The 16,924-nt window shown below is 48.0% G+C and overlaps 1 protein-coding gene across 1 annotated transcript in view; it reads left to right on the top strand.

Moving 5' to 3' along the window:
• Nucleotides 1-269: 269 nt before the first annotated feature.
• LOC142591471 (uncharacterized) overlaps nucleotides 270-16,924 on the top strand; it is a 32,511-nt gene continuing 15,856 nt past the window's right edge. Inside the window, exon 1 of the mRNA XM_075703799.1 lies at nucleotides 270-556. Within this exon, the coding sequence (XP_075559914.1) occupies nucleotides 310-556 (247 nt within the window). The 5' untranslated portion in view covers nucleotides 270-309. The remainder of the gene's footprint in view (nucleotides 557-16,924) is intronic.

The following is a 16,924-nucleotide window of genomic DNA, read 5'->3' as shown; positions in this document are numbered from 1 at the left end:
CCGCAAACCACGAAAACAAAGATTGCCCCACCGCCACCACTGCAACCATTGACGCCAAAGGCCACCCGACGAGCGCCTACGCCGCAAACCACGAAACCTAAGACTACCCCACGGCCACTGAAACCATCGACGCCGAAGGCCACCCGAGGCACACCAACGCCGCAAACCACGAAACTGAAGGTTGCCCCACCGCCGCCACTGAAACCATCGACGCCAAAGGCCACACGAGCAGCGCCAACGCCTCAGACCACAAAACCGAAGATTGCCCCACCACCACCATCGACACCAAAAGTCACCCAAGGAGCACCAATGTCGCAAGCCACGAAACCGAAGATTGCCCCACCGCCACCACAGAAAGCATCGACACCGAAGGCCACCCGAAAAGCACCAACGCCACAAACCACGAAAGCGAAGGTTACCCGACCGCCACCATCACCACCATCGACGCAAACGGCCACCACAACAGCACCAACGCCACAAACCAGGAAACCGACAATTACCACAACTCCACCGCTGCCGCCACCGACGCCAACGCCAACAACTACAACGTTGCCGCGTACGTACCATAGTGCCGTCTGTTCGTGCTATATATATATATATATATATATATATATATATATATATATATATATATATATATATATATATATATAGGTAGATATATATGGCCACGTAGTAGCGACAGTGATGAAAGCCGCAAAACTATGCATGACGAAACTTGCATTGTATTAGGCGATCCTGTGCCCTCAAAAACAGGCTACACTCAAAGAAAAACGATAGCTGATGAGCTAGCTGGTCAGCTGGTCAGGCTGGTCAAGCGCGTCGGATTTTTTACATGAGTCATCGAAGTGAAGAGTAATCGCTGCTGCCCGCGTGTCTTTCACAAATTACCCCGCAGTTAGCGTCACGCAGACATGCACTCAGGTTACATAAGGTTCGGTGGCAAAAGGCAATGGACAGAACCATCTATGTCATTCGAGAAACTTCTTATACCTGCAGGCGCGTCCAAGCGCTGAGCGATAACATTTGTTAGATGGTGAATGATCTCGCCCGACAAACAAGTACACGTGTCAATACCCCCCTCTTAAAAATTAATACAAACACGAAAGCCCAAACAAAACTGCACGTAATAAAAAAAAAACACGAGAGCGCTCGTTCCACTCGGACGTGTTTTTCCGTAGCTCCGTATTTTCGCCCCGTTTGCTGGTTTTTTTTTCGCTACTGGGACTCTGTTGTTTATAGACCACTTTGGCGGTTCGTAATTACTACTGGCGCCTATCTACAAGGTCCGTCGTCATCTACACCCTCCTGCTGCGTCGTCCAACTCGAGTTCTTGCGCGGCTTTGCGAGTGCGAGTGCCTCCACGGCACTCGCCGCGTCGGCGCGGAGCATCCAAGCTGCTGTCCGCTGCGGCGAAAGATCGGAACATTACTGATGCAACTGCTATCCAAGTCAGCAGTGTCTTCTTCGTGGGGACAAGTGCAACGTGCGTAGGCGGTACCCTGAGCATGGATACCACTAACATGGAGCAGAACAACGCTGCAGTCGTGGCGCACACCTCGGCCAAGAAAACGAAGGAAGCTACTGGCCTTCAATCGAATGAAAATGTAGCTCCAGTAGCCCCGAAAAGACCTCGCTCATCACAAGGCCTGCCCGCACGACCGACACGCACGTCTCCGGAGTCGCCAACGACATCGTGGTACAACGTGGTTATCAAGCCTCGTGCTGGAGATGACAGGTCCACTCTGCGCAACCGTATCATTCAAGCGGCCCTGGATCGCTGCCTCGAGACTTCCCGATTTCAAGGTTTTGCTCTACACAAACCCACTAATACGGTCTCAGTATGGGTGTCTGTTATGGCACTACATTATAAACTCGAAGAACTGCAACAAATACAAGTCTCGGAAGAATGTGTCCTTCCAGTCCAGGCGTACTTCGCCAGTGGTACCGATTTAAGACGCTACGTGGTTAATGGCGTTGACCTTGACCAAGAACCCGAGAGGCTGCTACAGGAACTATCGTGTCCCACACACAAGGTCGTGGCTGCTCGCTACCTAGGCAGCGATCGTACGCGCCTAATCACGCTTTCAGGTCCTAATTCCCCACCTGAACGTATCCTCTATTACGGTTGCGTACTGAGCCCGCGTCCATTCAAGCCTTCCGTTGTGTACTGCTACTCTTGCTTTAGACAGGGGCACATGAAATCATCCGGCCCCTACCCACCCAAGGACGACACCATGGAGCCTGAAACGTCCGCATCGTTTAGATGCTTCCTATGCCAAATAAACGATCATGACATCACTTCCACGACGTGTCCTGTGAAGTTGAAGGCCACTAAGAAGGTTCGACAACGCCATTCTCGACAGCCAGCAAGGACCCCTCGAGATCCATCAATGAAACAAGTCCCTGTGTACAACCGTTACGCCGTTCTGGCCTCGCTGGAAGAGGATGCTAGCCAGGTGTCAATAGCAAGTACAGCGACAAGTGGTGCTGCCACTCGTTCCTATAGCGCAGCTGTTAGGTCGTCCACTTCACGGCCGCAACGGGCGTCACATTCTATAGATGAAACGCCGCTTTCTTTGGCAGACGAAGAGTTCGAGATCCACGCTCGCCTGGCCAGCCTTGAAAAGGAAATTCAACATCTCAAGCAACGCCGTACAATGCTCCGGCATCCTCATGATGGAGCGCGGCCGTCGCATTCGCCGTCGACGTCTAGTCCTCATATGGCTAACCCGGCATTTGTGTCGAAACCACTTTCACCCCAAGAACTCTTGCGCTTCGTTGCGCAACAGCTCCAGCATCTCACCTCGGTTCTACTGGCCAATCTTAATCTATGATGGCTGCTACGTCTTCAAGTGTGTCAGAAGGCATCTTACAGTGGAACTGTCGCGGCTAACGGGGAAGGTTGGAGAGCTGCGTCAGCGTCTCAGATATGGGAAGCTGCGTGTTTGGGCTCTACTGCTTCAAGAATCCAACAGCCTGCCACCCATGCCAGGATTTCTGGCATACTCATAGCCTTCAATGTTGGATCTTAGGAGTGCTACGCCCGATGCCCATCCAGGAGAGGCTGCACCGTATCTAAGATGCACTCTTCACCAGACTCGAGTTGATCTTTCGCAGTGGTGTACTCTATGGCAAGAAGTCGTGGCCGTATTGGTTCGTCTCCAATGCACGGACGATATCATCGTTTCGTACTATGCTCGCCCCTACAGCGGTCCTGCGGCTCGGTTGTGTCTCGGCTGGCGGGCGCACCGACGACAGAAACATCCTGGTTGCTCCGTTATGGTCGCGGGAGATTTTAACGCGCCCCACATCACACGGGGATACGCCATTTCCAGTGCGCGTGGTACATGTGTGCTGGACACATTTATGGATGCCCAATTCACCCTGCTTTATAATGTGTCAGTGCATACTCGTCGGCGTGACCACCCTCGCGCGCCGCCACTCTCACCGGACTTATCTTGGTGGCTAGGAAGGACGACCGTCTCGTGGTCATGTGAACCCGACTGCTGGGGTAGCGACCATCATCCTATGCACCTTGGCTTATCTTCCAGCGGAACAGGCCACCTCCGCCGACTATGTCGAGTGGCGGACTGGGATCGATACAGGGCGGTATCAGAAAGCAATGTATCCAACTTCATACTGGACCCGTCCCATCGTCTTAAGGCGGCATTAATTGAGGCGACACGTACGTCGTGGGTTGCCTCAATGAGCGAATCGCGAACCGCTCCTGATTTGCAACTTCTGCGTCCCTGGACGTCGCGCCGCCAAGCAGAACTTGCATCAGAACGTGACCCTGCATCAAATACCCTTCGCTTAGAGGCCCAACGCTTTACTGCAGAAGCTCGGCGCCATGAACACCGCTTATAACGTGGCCGCTGGATAGACTGGTGCTCTTCTCTCGGACCTCCGTCGTCCAATGCCTCCATGTGGTGCACCTACCGAGTAATGTAACGTGGTCGGCGCCCTCCAGAGCCCGCAGCCTGCGCCCTGTTAGCATCGAGCCAGACATCAGCAATATTCGCAGAAACTGTCGCCTACACCTGTTTTCTGCTTTGGACAAAGCACCGCCTCCCTTCGTTGTTCAAAACTGCCTTCCCGCGGACGCACGCACGCCGCCTACGTTCTGCGACATCGAGGGTACACAAGCTGTCTTCACTATGGCGGAATTTTTAGCGACAATAGACCTGTCGAAGCCATGCAAGGCACCCGGACCTGATGGCCTACCGTAGAACTTTATAAAAACACGGAAGGCAAGGTTCTCGAAGTGCTGTTGGGGGCCTTTAGCGAAGCTTGCGCTACAGGAGTCATTCGCGATTCTTGGTGGCATGCAGAAATGGTGCCTATTCCCAGACCCGGAAAGCCCCAAGATAATAGCACCCATATGCGCCCAATAGCACTAACCTCAACGTTAGGCAAGCTGATGGAGCGTATGCTCGCGACACGCATTACATGGTGGCTCGAGCGGTACTCATGGTATCATCCTGGGCAAATCGGGTTCCGTGCTCATCTAGGAGCAGAGGATTGCCTTGCGTACCTATCTTCTATGGTGCTCATCGGAGGCCCCTCCCAAATAATTCGCACGATTCTGGCAATAGATATTCGTAAAACGTACGACCATGTGAGTCACGAAGCAATTGTCGGAATTCTCGATTGGCTTCAGTTCCCTAGCCGTGTCTGCACACTCGTCGAAGCCTTCCTGTGCGCTCGCACCTTCTCCATTCGCCTGGCTGGCCAAGCAGCAGGTCAGCTCGTTGCACATCGGGGTGTCCGACAAGGATCTGTGTTCGCACCAGTCCTCTCCAATATCGCTATCCTTCCACTAGCTTGGAAGCTAGCCACGATACATAACGCACAGTACATAATGTACGCAGATGACGTCACTGTCTGGCCAGTTGATCCTGAAATCTGCCACCAAGAACAACTGCTCCAAGAGGCCCTAAACATGACGCGCAACTGGTGTGCTCAGATAGGGCTTGATATTTCCAAGGACAAGGTGATGTACATGTCAGTAGCGAACAAGAATGGGCGCCGTCCTCTGGCACTCCGGCCTCTTCAGTTAACTCTGGATCAGCAACAATTACACGAGGCTTCAACTCTTCGTGTACTCGGCCTTGAAATGGATTCCTCCGGATCTGCGGGACCATGGGTCAAGAATGCAAAGGAACATGCCGCAGAAACGGTACAGTTGATACGTCGGATTACGAAGAAATCTGGCAGAGCGAGCACCAACATGGCTCGCCTTCTTGTCCGTTTTGTATTGCAACCACGACTCCTCTACAGAGCCCCGTTTCACCATCTCACGCAGGCACAATGGGCTCGCCTTGATGCCTTTAATAACGAAGCCATGCGGGCCATAACGGGACTACCACGTCTCACTCCATTGCCAACCCTACAGGCCGAGTCCCAACTCAACACTATTGACGAGCTCGTACACCAACGTCGATGCGTGTGCGCCCTAAAGCCATCGTATTTCTGCTCGGCTGCTTCACTGGCCCAGTACATGGGACACCAAATAAACAATTCAGCATCTACGAGACCCGATGTAGCTGCGTGGAAAAGGGTATAATTAAGTGACAATAAGCCTCTTGGTCGTCTGTATAGCCCAGTTCCTCGTCAGGCGAATGCCCATGTTTCCCGCCTTCATCGCGCCGATGACAATCAAGACGATGCCACTCTTTTCGCATACACTGATGCCAGTGTTAATGGCACCATGATTCGCACAGCTCTCGTGTGTCCATTGATACCAGAGGCAGGCCAGACGTGCTCGTGTGTTGCCGATCCTGCACCACCGGCCTACCTTGCCGAGCTTGCTGCCATACGAGACGGCTCGGCTGCGTTGCTACCTACTGTTCAAGATGCTCGATACTCTCAATTCATCATTCGCACAGACCCTACTCAAGCCATCCACGACATACATAAGGTATCTCGGTCCACTCTATTCTCAGACAGCATTTACCATCTTGCTGCCGCTACGAATATCCTCATACGCGTCAAGTGGGTGCTTCGAGCAGCCCTGCCGGGTCTCCTTGAAGCAGATATGGCAACCCACCCACAGATTACAACATACCCACTTCCACATTTTCCTGAAGACGCCTGTGGACGACTGATCCGGGAAAAGGAAAACCTCCGACGTACCACACGAGCTCTCATACCTCCGTGTGGGTTAGACCTCCCTGGTGGGTTAACCCGCCGAGAGGAGGTTACGTTAAAGAGGCTACGTGACGGGGTCGTGCTCACCCCGTCTGTGACCGCTCTCTGGCCACAACAGTACCATGGTCCTTACAGCTCATCGTGCCCATTTTGCAACGCAGAAATCCAAAATCTGACAGTGACACACGTATTATGGACGTGCCCAGGACTTCATCTAAGCCGTCTCCGCCACCTCCGGGCAACAGGCCTTCGGCCTGGCCGCCCACCCGACCTTGAAAGTTGGATTCATGGACCACATCATCGTTCACTCCTAGATTGTTTGCACGAGTCGAATCTGTTCGTGTATTTTTAACATTTCTTGTATTATGCCTAAGGGCATGTTTTTAATTTAAAAAAACAAGAAAATAAGAAAAGAAGTAAGTCTCCAAATTCATCAGCGGGCGTAGGAAGGCTGAAGACGCTCCACTTTGACGATTTCAGGTCATGCTCGGCGCCGCTGTGATGGCGAAATGCGGCATAGCATGAGCTCATAGTCAAGCGCGCCGATACGTCGGGTTATCTTGCAAAGCACGGACTAGCCTCGTAACGGCTTCTCGCTACGTCCTCCTCATCGAATCGCAGTCCAAACCGAAGCACGGTCGCCGGGCTTGTATTACACGTCGCGTCGTCGAGGATTGTAGTGCGGGCTGTCGGCATTCTGGTTTTTCATGTGCAGGCGGGCAAGCTGCCGGGCTTCTTTGGCGCGGTCACACGCGGCGACATCGATATTACGTTTGTCAGGGATGCCCAGCAGCATGGCGTCGAGCTGTGCGGTTTCTGCCGTAAACCATCTTGCGCAGCATGACATGTGTTGTATGTTGCACCCCCGCGTTGCAAGGGACAGTTACGTACGGCAGGACTGCATCCCACGTCTTGTGCTGGACGTCCACGTACATCAGAAGAATGCCGGTGAGGGTCTTGTTCATCCGCCCCATAAGATCGTTCATCTAGGGGTTGTAGGCAGTTGTTCTCCTGTGGTTTGTCTGGTTGAATTGAAAAATGGTTTGGGTCAACTCTGCAGTGCAGGTCGTTCCTCTGTCAATGATGAGAGTTTCTCGAGCACCATGTTGCAGCAGGACGTTCTCAAGGAAGAATTTCACCACTTCGGCTGCATTACCTTTATGCAGAGCTTTTGTTTTGGCTTAGAGGGTAAGGTAGTTGGCCGCCACCACAATCCACTTCTTTCCAGATGTTGACGTCGGAAAGGGCCCCAACAAATCCATCCCTATCTGCTAAAATGATTTGAAGGAGGCTCGATCGGCTGTAGAAATTTCATCGGCCTTGTTGGTTGTGTCTTATGTCGCTGGCAGTCACGACATCACTTCACATAACAAGCGACCTCGGCAGTCATACACGGCCAAAAGTGCTTGTCTTATGTTCTTGCGAGCTTTCGGGAAAACCTGAGGTGCCCAGCTGTGTTAGTGTGGAAAGCGTGCAGGACATCTAACCGTAGGGCTGCGGGAAGACCGAGATGGTAGTTTGCGTGGGCTGGCGAATAGTTGTTCTTTAGCAGGACGTTGTTAAAAAAAACATGATGACAATCCGCACATAAATACCCTCAGGATAAAGTCGGATTTGCTTTGCACAAGTACTCGGCAAGGTTTCAGAGCTCAGAGTCCGCTCGCTGCTGCTCGGCAAACTCACCGGCTCTTTTGTATCTAAACATGCGTCCTCGACTTGGTCATCTTGGGGTGGTGGGTCCACGCGAGTGCGAGACACGCGGACGTCATCAGAGTGCTTTCGTCCGGACTTGCAGGTTAAAATGATATATTCTAGTAGCCTGAGGCTCCACCATGCCAGGCGTCCTGACCAGTCCTTTCACTTCGCTAGCCAACACAACGCGTGAAAGCAGCTGACGACTTTCAACAGCCTGATCGGGCTTTTCCATAACTGGATGAGGTCGTCGCACAGTATTTCTTCGACTTGTTGCCTTACGGCTTCACATTCCAACGTTTAAACTTGGTAAGGGCTCTTGCGGAGTTGTCGAGCGCACTCTTCAGATATTTTGCGATGCTTTACAAGTGGTGTTTGTAGAATCCTCGATGCCGTCGAAAATCAGTCTTAGTATCGTCGAGGAAGATTTCTGAGCATTTGCTGCTTAGTCAGAGAGAGACTTGGATTTATATCGGTGTCTGGTTCAGGAACTATTGTCGTCGGGGTAGGCGTAGCAGAATCCGAGAGGATGAACGCATTGCTGGTTTCCAAAATTTCCTAGATGTATGACATCGTCATGCTCTCGTTGATGCGCTTTAAATCGTCGCTGAAATTTGTCAGCATCACTTTCGCTTTTAATCCGTGCAGTCGAGCGATCTCTCTTGCGACGCAAATTTCACGGTGGAGCAGCAGAAGCTGGTCGTCCTCGGCGACGCCTTCTACATCTGCAGGTGTTTCGCTGCCGACCAAAAAGACGATGGTGGAGTGAGTTGGGATGCTGACTTGGTGCTCAAGTGTACTTAAGGCACGCTCAGTGGAAGCCCTCTCTGTCGGTATCGCTTGGCCTGTGGACGGCGTTATCGACTTCGACCTCAGGTGGATGATTGCGCCGTGTTGGTTGAGGAAGTACATGACTGTAATTCTTCCCGTGCGATTTCAGTCAGCGTGAAGAGGTATGGTACAGCTGTCCGAATTTGAGGACGATGCCATGTAGGACTGACTTCCACCTTGGCGGCGAATAATCCCCTGATGACGTAGTAGTCGGCTCCAGTGTCTACAAGCGCACTGACTTCGTGGCCGTCGAGAAGCACGTCGAGATTCTTTGTCTTCCTTTGCGGTTAGGTCTTGGCGTCAGATCACGGCTCCGTCGCGTTGACCCGAGGCTGGTCAGGTCGTCTTTTGTCGGCGTATCCTTGGGTTCCAGGCTTTCTCTGGATGAAGGCGTGTCGTTGCTGCGTCGTCGAAATAGATTTCGAAGCCTCATCGTCGGTGGCAGCGGATCTTCTTCATTTCGACGTACAGCAACCGCACCTCCATCGGTTGGTGCTTTTTGTTTTTCGGATAGTGGCTCACGGTCTGGTCTCGGGCTGGACAAGTATATGGTCGGTGCTGTGGCGACAAGTACCGTCCTGGAGATTGCGAACGCGAAGGTCATCGGGGTTTCCACTGCGTTCCGGCAATGTAGTCGGCGACGTCACGTGGCCGCTCGGCAAGCTGTGGAAGTGGCGCTCTGAAGGCGAACCCTCGTAGACCCCTGTCGCAGTGTGGGCATCGATGGTATACGTGGTCCGCTTGTCCACAGTGGTAACATCGAACAGGGGTCAGGGGCGCGCCAAATGTAAGTCTTCTTGGCCGGCGCGGCGCGGTGACAAGTTAGCATGCAGGCGGCAGCATTGGCGGACGGCAGAACTGCGATGTTACTTGGCCTTGGAGCGGCCTCGGAGAGGAAGCAGGGTGGCCGTCTACGGCGGCGTACGTCATCGCTTCTAGCTGATGCTGCGACGATTGAGGGACTCCGAGTGACCGTTGTATGTCCTCGCCTGCCACGTCGGCATTCGAAGCCACTTGGGGCTTCGATGAAGGGAACAACTTCTTAAGCTCTTCCCGCACGACCACTCTGATAGTGACGCGGTGCCCAGTGATTGAATTCCGACGTAGCTTCTTGAGTTCGTGTGGCGGACGAACTGTCGGTTCTGGATTTCCAGTGTTTTCTTGACGCTGGTGGCCTGGCAAAGAAATTCCCCGATGGGCTTCGGTCGGCTTCGTATCAATACGGCGAAAAGTTCTTGCTTTACATCACGCATGCGTAGGTGGACTTTCTTCTGCTCCGATATTTCCGGATTGGCGTGGTGTAATAGACGACTCATTTCTTCCGTAAAGATTGCAATGGTGCCGTTAGGTAGCTTCACTTAGGCTTCCAATAGAGCTTCGGTCCTTTCTTTCCGAACGATGCCCCCGAATGTCCTAGGGAAGCTACTGCGGAACAGGTCTTACGTTGTAAGGGTGTATACTCCATTCCTAAAGCAATGTCCTCGCGGCATCTTCAAGAAGAAGTACACGTGGCGTAGCTTATCCTCAGAGGTCCAGTTGAAGGGTGAGATTCTTTGATAGTCTTCAGCCAGGTTTCCGGACCGCACAACGAAGCTCGATGAAAGGTATGTGGCTCTCTGTATTGTTGAGCGATGGCGGACGCTGATTCCGCCACCATCTTCCTAGTCATAATAAGCAATAGTCCGTGCTTCGGGTTTAGCCTTTGCAGCCTGCGGTTACCTCGGTGGTCCTTCGCGACGTTGGTATTGTCTTCAGAGGCGTGGATGACAGCTTGTTGGGGGCGTCCGGTGCATGAACGCAATGCACCTCCGCTAGATGTCACTTAGTATTGACGGTGAAGAAAGCAGCAAAGCTGCTGCTTCACTGCTTATTCGAGACCCTCATAATATATTGAACGAGATGAAAGAGAAGCGAGGGGCCTGACTGTTATTATTCATACGTCAATTGTATCGTCCCAATAATCAACGCTCAATGGAACATAGTAATTGAGGGCCTCGAATCCAGCAACATTGATGCCTTCAGGTAGCATGTGTGGGTTTACTTACCTGTTGCTATCCCCCAAGTATATCATGTACTCGCGACGCCTGCGCCAGAAAGGGCGTTACCCATCGGCTGCCAAGGTTTGTGAGTGTTGGCGCTGGCTAACATTCTAGCAGTAAAACATAAATACCCCTGAAAGTTGATTGGAGAACGTCGCCGCTGTAGTTCAAGGGGAAATAGCATGGCACGCGGAATGCAAAGGCGCGAGTTCGTATCCCGCCGATGGGCAGTTCCTTTCTCATACACTTTCATTTCGATGAATTTATCATTTCTATAATTCATTTAGTACACGTAGTATCACCTGTGTTGTCCTTGGTGTGTTCGTTTTTTTGGTTTCTTAAATGTGAGTAATAAAATTGGGGCACCCTTGGTTCCCTCTCTCTCTTTCTCTCTCTCTCTCTCTCTCTCTCTCTCTATATATATATATATATATATATATATATATATATATATATATATATATATATGGGGGGGGGGCGGGGAGAGTGGGAAACTGAAACCAACAAAGAAACCAAGAAATGCACAGGGTATATAGGTGATGAAATTCGCGTTCTTTGTCTACTTCAGGCATTTTCTGCTTGTCTATGAATTCATCTATCCAGCCTCTTACGCCGACTCAGTGACCCAAGTAGTTTCCCAGTTTTGTTTACGCTCATGTTCACGATTCCGTCGTAGTCCTTCCATCGTCGCCATCTCAGCTTCTGGCTGCCATCATGCCAGCGTTTTGACGTATCGTCGTCACACCATTGTCGTCTTACAGTGGTCATGAATTCCTTGTCAACCATCATGGCGATATTATTGAGGTCAATAAGTCATTGCTACTCTAGCTTGGTCGTGTAACTGCCGTGATGCTCTCGTCAGGACGCATTTTACTCCGGTCAAATGGACCAAGTTCCCTAATGGCGTGAGCCACTAGTGATTAGCTAGTGGCTAAATTATTAGACTTCTTAGTGGAATCACGATTCATCGCCGTTATTCCACCTTCATAATTCGTTGTGCGTCATGCCATCGTCGTCACAATATGTCATACTGTCGTCGTGCCATCGTCGCTGTGCTTTATGTTCGTAGTGTCAGTGATGCAGCCATGGTTGTTCCTTCATCATCGTCCTCACTTCATCATCTGACTCTTGGTAACTTCGTCTTCACGTCGATGTCATCTACAGTCGTCACCTTATCGTTTTTGTAATGACGAGATGATCACGCTACGTTGTCATACCCACTTCGTGATACCGTTATCGTCACGCCATCATCGCCATACGCTCGATGCGCTAGAAGACACGCGGGTCCCAGCGATAACTCTAGAACATTCAACGACTGATTTATAAAAGCCGACACGCTTGACCCACTGATCAGATTTTCGACGATCGCTTACTGTGTTCGTCGCTTTCGTTGAGCTTTGAGTGTAACCTGGTTTTTGTGGGCACAGGTTCGCCCAATAAATTTAGTTTCGCCATTCAGCTTTGTTGCTGTGTCGTCGGCCGTCACTACGATGTGACAATGTATTTAAGGCCTTTATAGAAATTTGCAATTCGCAAAACATATCCACTTGGAACGAACACTGAGGATAAAACCAGTGTCATGGTATTCATTCAATAACTGTGCGACAAAATACATTCGAGTTCCACTTATTCGGTTATTTATCCACTACAATGCGAGTAACTGGATCTAAAAGTATTTTTTACCCGTCCGCTTATCATCACAAAAAGCGGTCATCAGAATTTTGGAGCTATCTTTAAGATTTCTTCCAAATGTATATGTCCCGAGAACTTACTGACTTTAATTTGCGCCCTAAATTTACACGCCAAAATTTTGATTAGGAACACTAAGTAGATACGTAATTCTGAACGTTTGCCTCTTGTACAAGTTCCAGTGGAATGTCCAGTAATCCAGATCAACGATAATTTTTGTGCTATTAATCAATCTTTGTTTTCATTCTGTCAATGATACACAAAGAAAGACTCATAACAAGCTGTTAGTCAGAACAGCTTGACTAGGTCACAGCCCCATAGAAAAATTTGTGAGCGGTAAGAGCACTACAGTAAAATAATTCAAAAATTGAAACAACAGAGAGTGTAGTACTATAGGGCACACACTAAGTAATGAAAATGTAAAATTAATACAGAAAAGTTAGAACAGCTTTTACAGTAGTCAAAAAATAAATACACAACAGTTTCTTAGAAAAAAATGAATATATCAAATGCTATCAAATTAAAAATATCCAGAATAAGTGCACTGAATGTAAAGAAAATAACAATACAGAAATCAACTTGTTACAAACAGTTACATACAACCAGATGAAACAATTCGATACGGTTGTGTATTTGATAAATTAGACATGGTTTGCAGTAAAACAAGTGTTATGTTGTAGAAATCTCAGAGCTATACATCACGGTATATTACTTACGGATATCCTGATATGAACAATCAAATAAGTCAAAATTGTTAAGATCTTAGTGATTCAGAAGGGAGGGAAGGGTGTAAGACAAGCGCTCTTTTCCGTAGTTTAATAGTACTGTGTCTATTTCCTAATTTTTTTCCATGATGCGTGGGATAATTTAAATGCCGAATTCCTAATTTGGCCAGAACGCGCAAATTAGTTATGTTCTTACGAGTTTCTAATTTGAATTTTCTGCTTAAGATATAATTGTATGTCAGGCGTACTTCAACTATTCCTCAACAGCAGAATAAATCATTAGTACATGCCGCAAGAGCGCCTTGAGAATATGCCTAATGCATTTTTTTCTGAACCAAGTATACTTGATTTAGGTTAGTGACCGTCGTTGTACCCCATACTAGTTGACAATAATTTAAACGAGAGCGAATGAGCGAGTGATTGAGCAGAAGCTTTATTCCTTTTGGAAGTAAGTATCGAAGCCGACCAATTACACCTGTCACTTGAGCTAATTTTTGCAGGACACATCTTACGTAGTAATCCCAGCTCATATTCGCAGAAAAAATATGTCCAGACATTTAAAATGGTCAGCTATTTCAATAGTGTGAGTACTCTGTACTATGTCTTGCTGAGGTGGAACAATTTAATTTTTTGGTCAAAATATAACAGCTTCTGTTTTATTTTCGTTAATACGCATAGCATTTGCTCCTGGCCATCACACCAGCGTTTTCATTGTGTGATTACAAGTACTTATAGGTTCGTTAATATGATGCCCTTAAAAAGCATGCTGGTATCATCAGCATATGTTATGTATTTGGCCTCGCAAATAATATTTAGAATGTCATTAAGATAGATATTAAATAATAGTGGGCCTAGAATACTGCCTGTGGCACTACACACAGACAAGGTTTCACTCCTGAAATTGAGTCGCTTATCGGAACGACCTGCTGCCTGTTGGATGAATAACAGTCAGTAAGCGTTAAGGCTTGTCCACGAATACCATAGCAATGTAATTTGTTTAACAGTATTTTATGGTTTATAAATCAAATGCCATTGGAAAATCAACGAAAGTACCAAGAACGAGCGCCTTATTTTCAAATTGTTTAAGAATATACTCTTTTTGCAACAGCAGCGCCAGTTGAACTGATTTATTTTTCCGAAAACCACATTGATTAGCTGTAAATAAATTATATTTATCAATGAAACTTGAAAATCGAGTGTGCGTAATTTTTTTCGAAGGCCTTTGAGAACACAGGCAAGATAGACACCGGCCCGCAATTGCCAAAGTTATTTCGGTCACCTTTTTTATAAAGCACGGTTACTTTTGCTATTTGCATATTTAAGGGAAGACTGAGTTAGTTAAACAGATGTTAAAGATATCTGCTAAAGGCGGCGAGATAACATCAGACACGTCTGATAGGACGTACTTGAATTCGGTGTATATTACAACTAGCAATATTATTTATAATTTTTATTGTTGATAAGACTTCGTGGTCCGTGACAGGACGCAACTACAATGATTGAGCGTTGTGAACACTTACGCATTCGCACGCATCAGCCGGGGTCCCGGTCTTTATCATGTCAGTGAAAAAATTACTAAATGCGTTAGCCAAATGTGATCCATCCCTATCTCTACCGTTTACTTCTAGTTTTGAAAAGGGGCGGTAAAGTGGCCGCGACTAATGAGTGGATATAATGTCGACCACAGTACGTCAGAACGATTAACAGAAACTTCAAGATATGCGGATTGATAATGAGTTCTTGCGGATCGCAAGCGTTTTATAAGTTTGTTTCGATAACACTTGATGGCCAGCCAGTCCTCCGGTAAACGAGTAGGTAGGAATGTTATTAAGGTTTATGTGTTGATTTCATTTGATGACGCATCTCAGGCGTTATCCATGGTTCCCGCATTTAATCTGCGCTCTTTTAGCGGAAAGTTCGAATGATATAATCGCTTGAAAATTGCAATAAATTTATCGTAAGCATTGTTTACATCTAGAGATTTTCTTATACGACTCCAACACCACAAACAAGTTTCATTTTTTTTTACATTAAAGAAGCACTTCTTGTAAAAATTAAACGACGGTGAATTGCTATACGGCACTGTGGACAAACATGCTGTTCTGCACGAAACAAAAAACGACTTTCAGAGAGGACGGGACGTTGTGGTGTTTGTCGCGTACACTTCTGGCGCGATAGCGCTAAAGGCCCAGTTACGCATAAAATCCGGTGTCGGTGTCGGTGGTTTGCGTGAGTTAAACTGCCGTACATATTTAATATATGTGTATGCCATAACTTCTTATTCGCATGAAGTACGTGCAGCTTATATTGCCACGCCACTCTGCCCCTAAAGTTGCCTATATCTTTTCGTCCATTCTTGACGAAGTTATTTTTCAGTATCGTGGGCATGATGGGCCACAAACATATGCAATGGAAGAAAGCACCGACAGCGCATGCCTTTTGTGTAAAATTTTTTCAGAAGTATTTATTGAAAGTGCGAAACTACAACAGTAACCTGCGAAGTATGTAGTTAATTGGCGTGGCTGTGCACAACCTCCGGGATCGGCCAACGCAAGAGGTCGTGTTGCTACCAAAAAGCTCTCCTTTGTGCAAAGCGTTCGCCACAAGCGTTTCCCGGTAAACATTACGGTTACACAAGCTGGAGCTGCCGGGAAGTGTTAAAAGCAGTCAGGGATACTTTAACGGTATCGCATTGCACAGTTACAAAGGATCCTTAAGCGTGTTCCATATTTAGATGTCTTTCTTGGTTTAATACATAGCAGCCTACTTATTGTAATAAAAAAAGCACATATGAGGTCGCAACAAGTTAAGCGCATTTAGAGAGAGCCTGTTAACTACTTGCAATTTCATCAAGTTTCACTCTGGGGCTAAAGGCCTCAAATATAACGTAAAATAAGCTGCGTGAGTTTTGGAAACTGCAAAATATTTGCTGAATTTATTAAGTTCTCGTTCGCATTAACGGGCTTCGCATTTTTGGAGCATTTGTGACATGTATACACATGTTCTATTAACGTGAACGGTCTGCAAATTACCCAGGTGCAAGTGTAGCCATGCTACCTGCTTTTGGAACCAAATTTAGTTTCACTTGCAGCTACTTGCAAAGCATACAGACAAGTTTATTTGTTAGCCGTATGTACGCACGAAACTAGAATGCCTATTTGTGGTATTGCTCTAGAAAATTGGACTTGCCTTTTATTTTCGGATTTATGTCAACCACTCGCAACTGCTGGACGTAAGCGCTCAGAGTGAACTCTCGCTGGTCGGCAGCTCAAGGGACCGGCTGAATGAGTTCCTTAAATCTGGATTGAGAATTACCGAAAGATGGAGCTCAAGGGTGCACAAAATGCTCTTATGAAAGAGGCAGGTACTTCATTGTCAACAAAAAACTGTAGGTTTAGGGGATCTGTACTACATTTTCATCACGAAGCCACTGCCTAGTTATAGTAGTAGAAAACCTAGTTACAAAACCAAAGCAGGCGTTATGTAGTGAGAAAATGTTGCCATTTTAATAAACAAACCTCTCTCGAAGCCATCAATAACGTTGGTCTTCGTCTCCAGTGTGATCTCATTGCGCGGGCGTTCATTTGCTACCGTTGCTAACGCTAAGCAAACTCTTAGCTCCTCCACACTACGAACACGAAGAAACCACAGCAAGGCGCGACCGATGTAAAGTCTGTCAAAGCCCCCACCTTGGCAATAAAAAACGTAGACAATTCGCAAGAAAATCCGAAATGGAAAAGCGCAATCATACACATCTTTCGCGATGCCACTGACATTGTCTGCGCAATTCATTTG

Source organism: Dermacentor variabilis, chromosome 8, assembly GCF_050947875.1.
Source record: "Dermacentor variabilis isolate Ectoservices chromosome 8, ASM5094787v1, whole genome shotgun sequence".
Classification (NCBI taxonomy): Eukaryota; Metazoa; Arthropoda; class Arachnida; order Ixodida; family Ixodidae; genus Dermacentor; species Dermacentor variabilis.
Note: the sequence above shows the minus strand (reverse complement) of the source record. Positions and strands in the feature narration are given on the sequence as shown.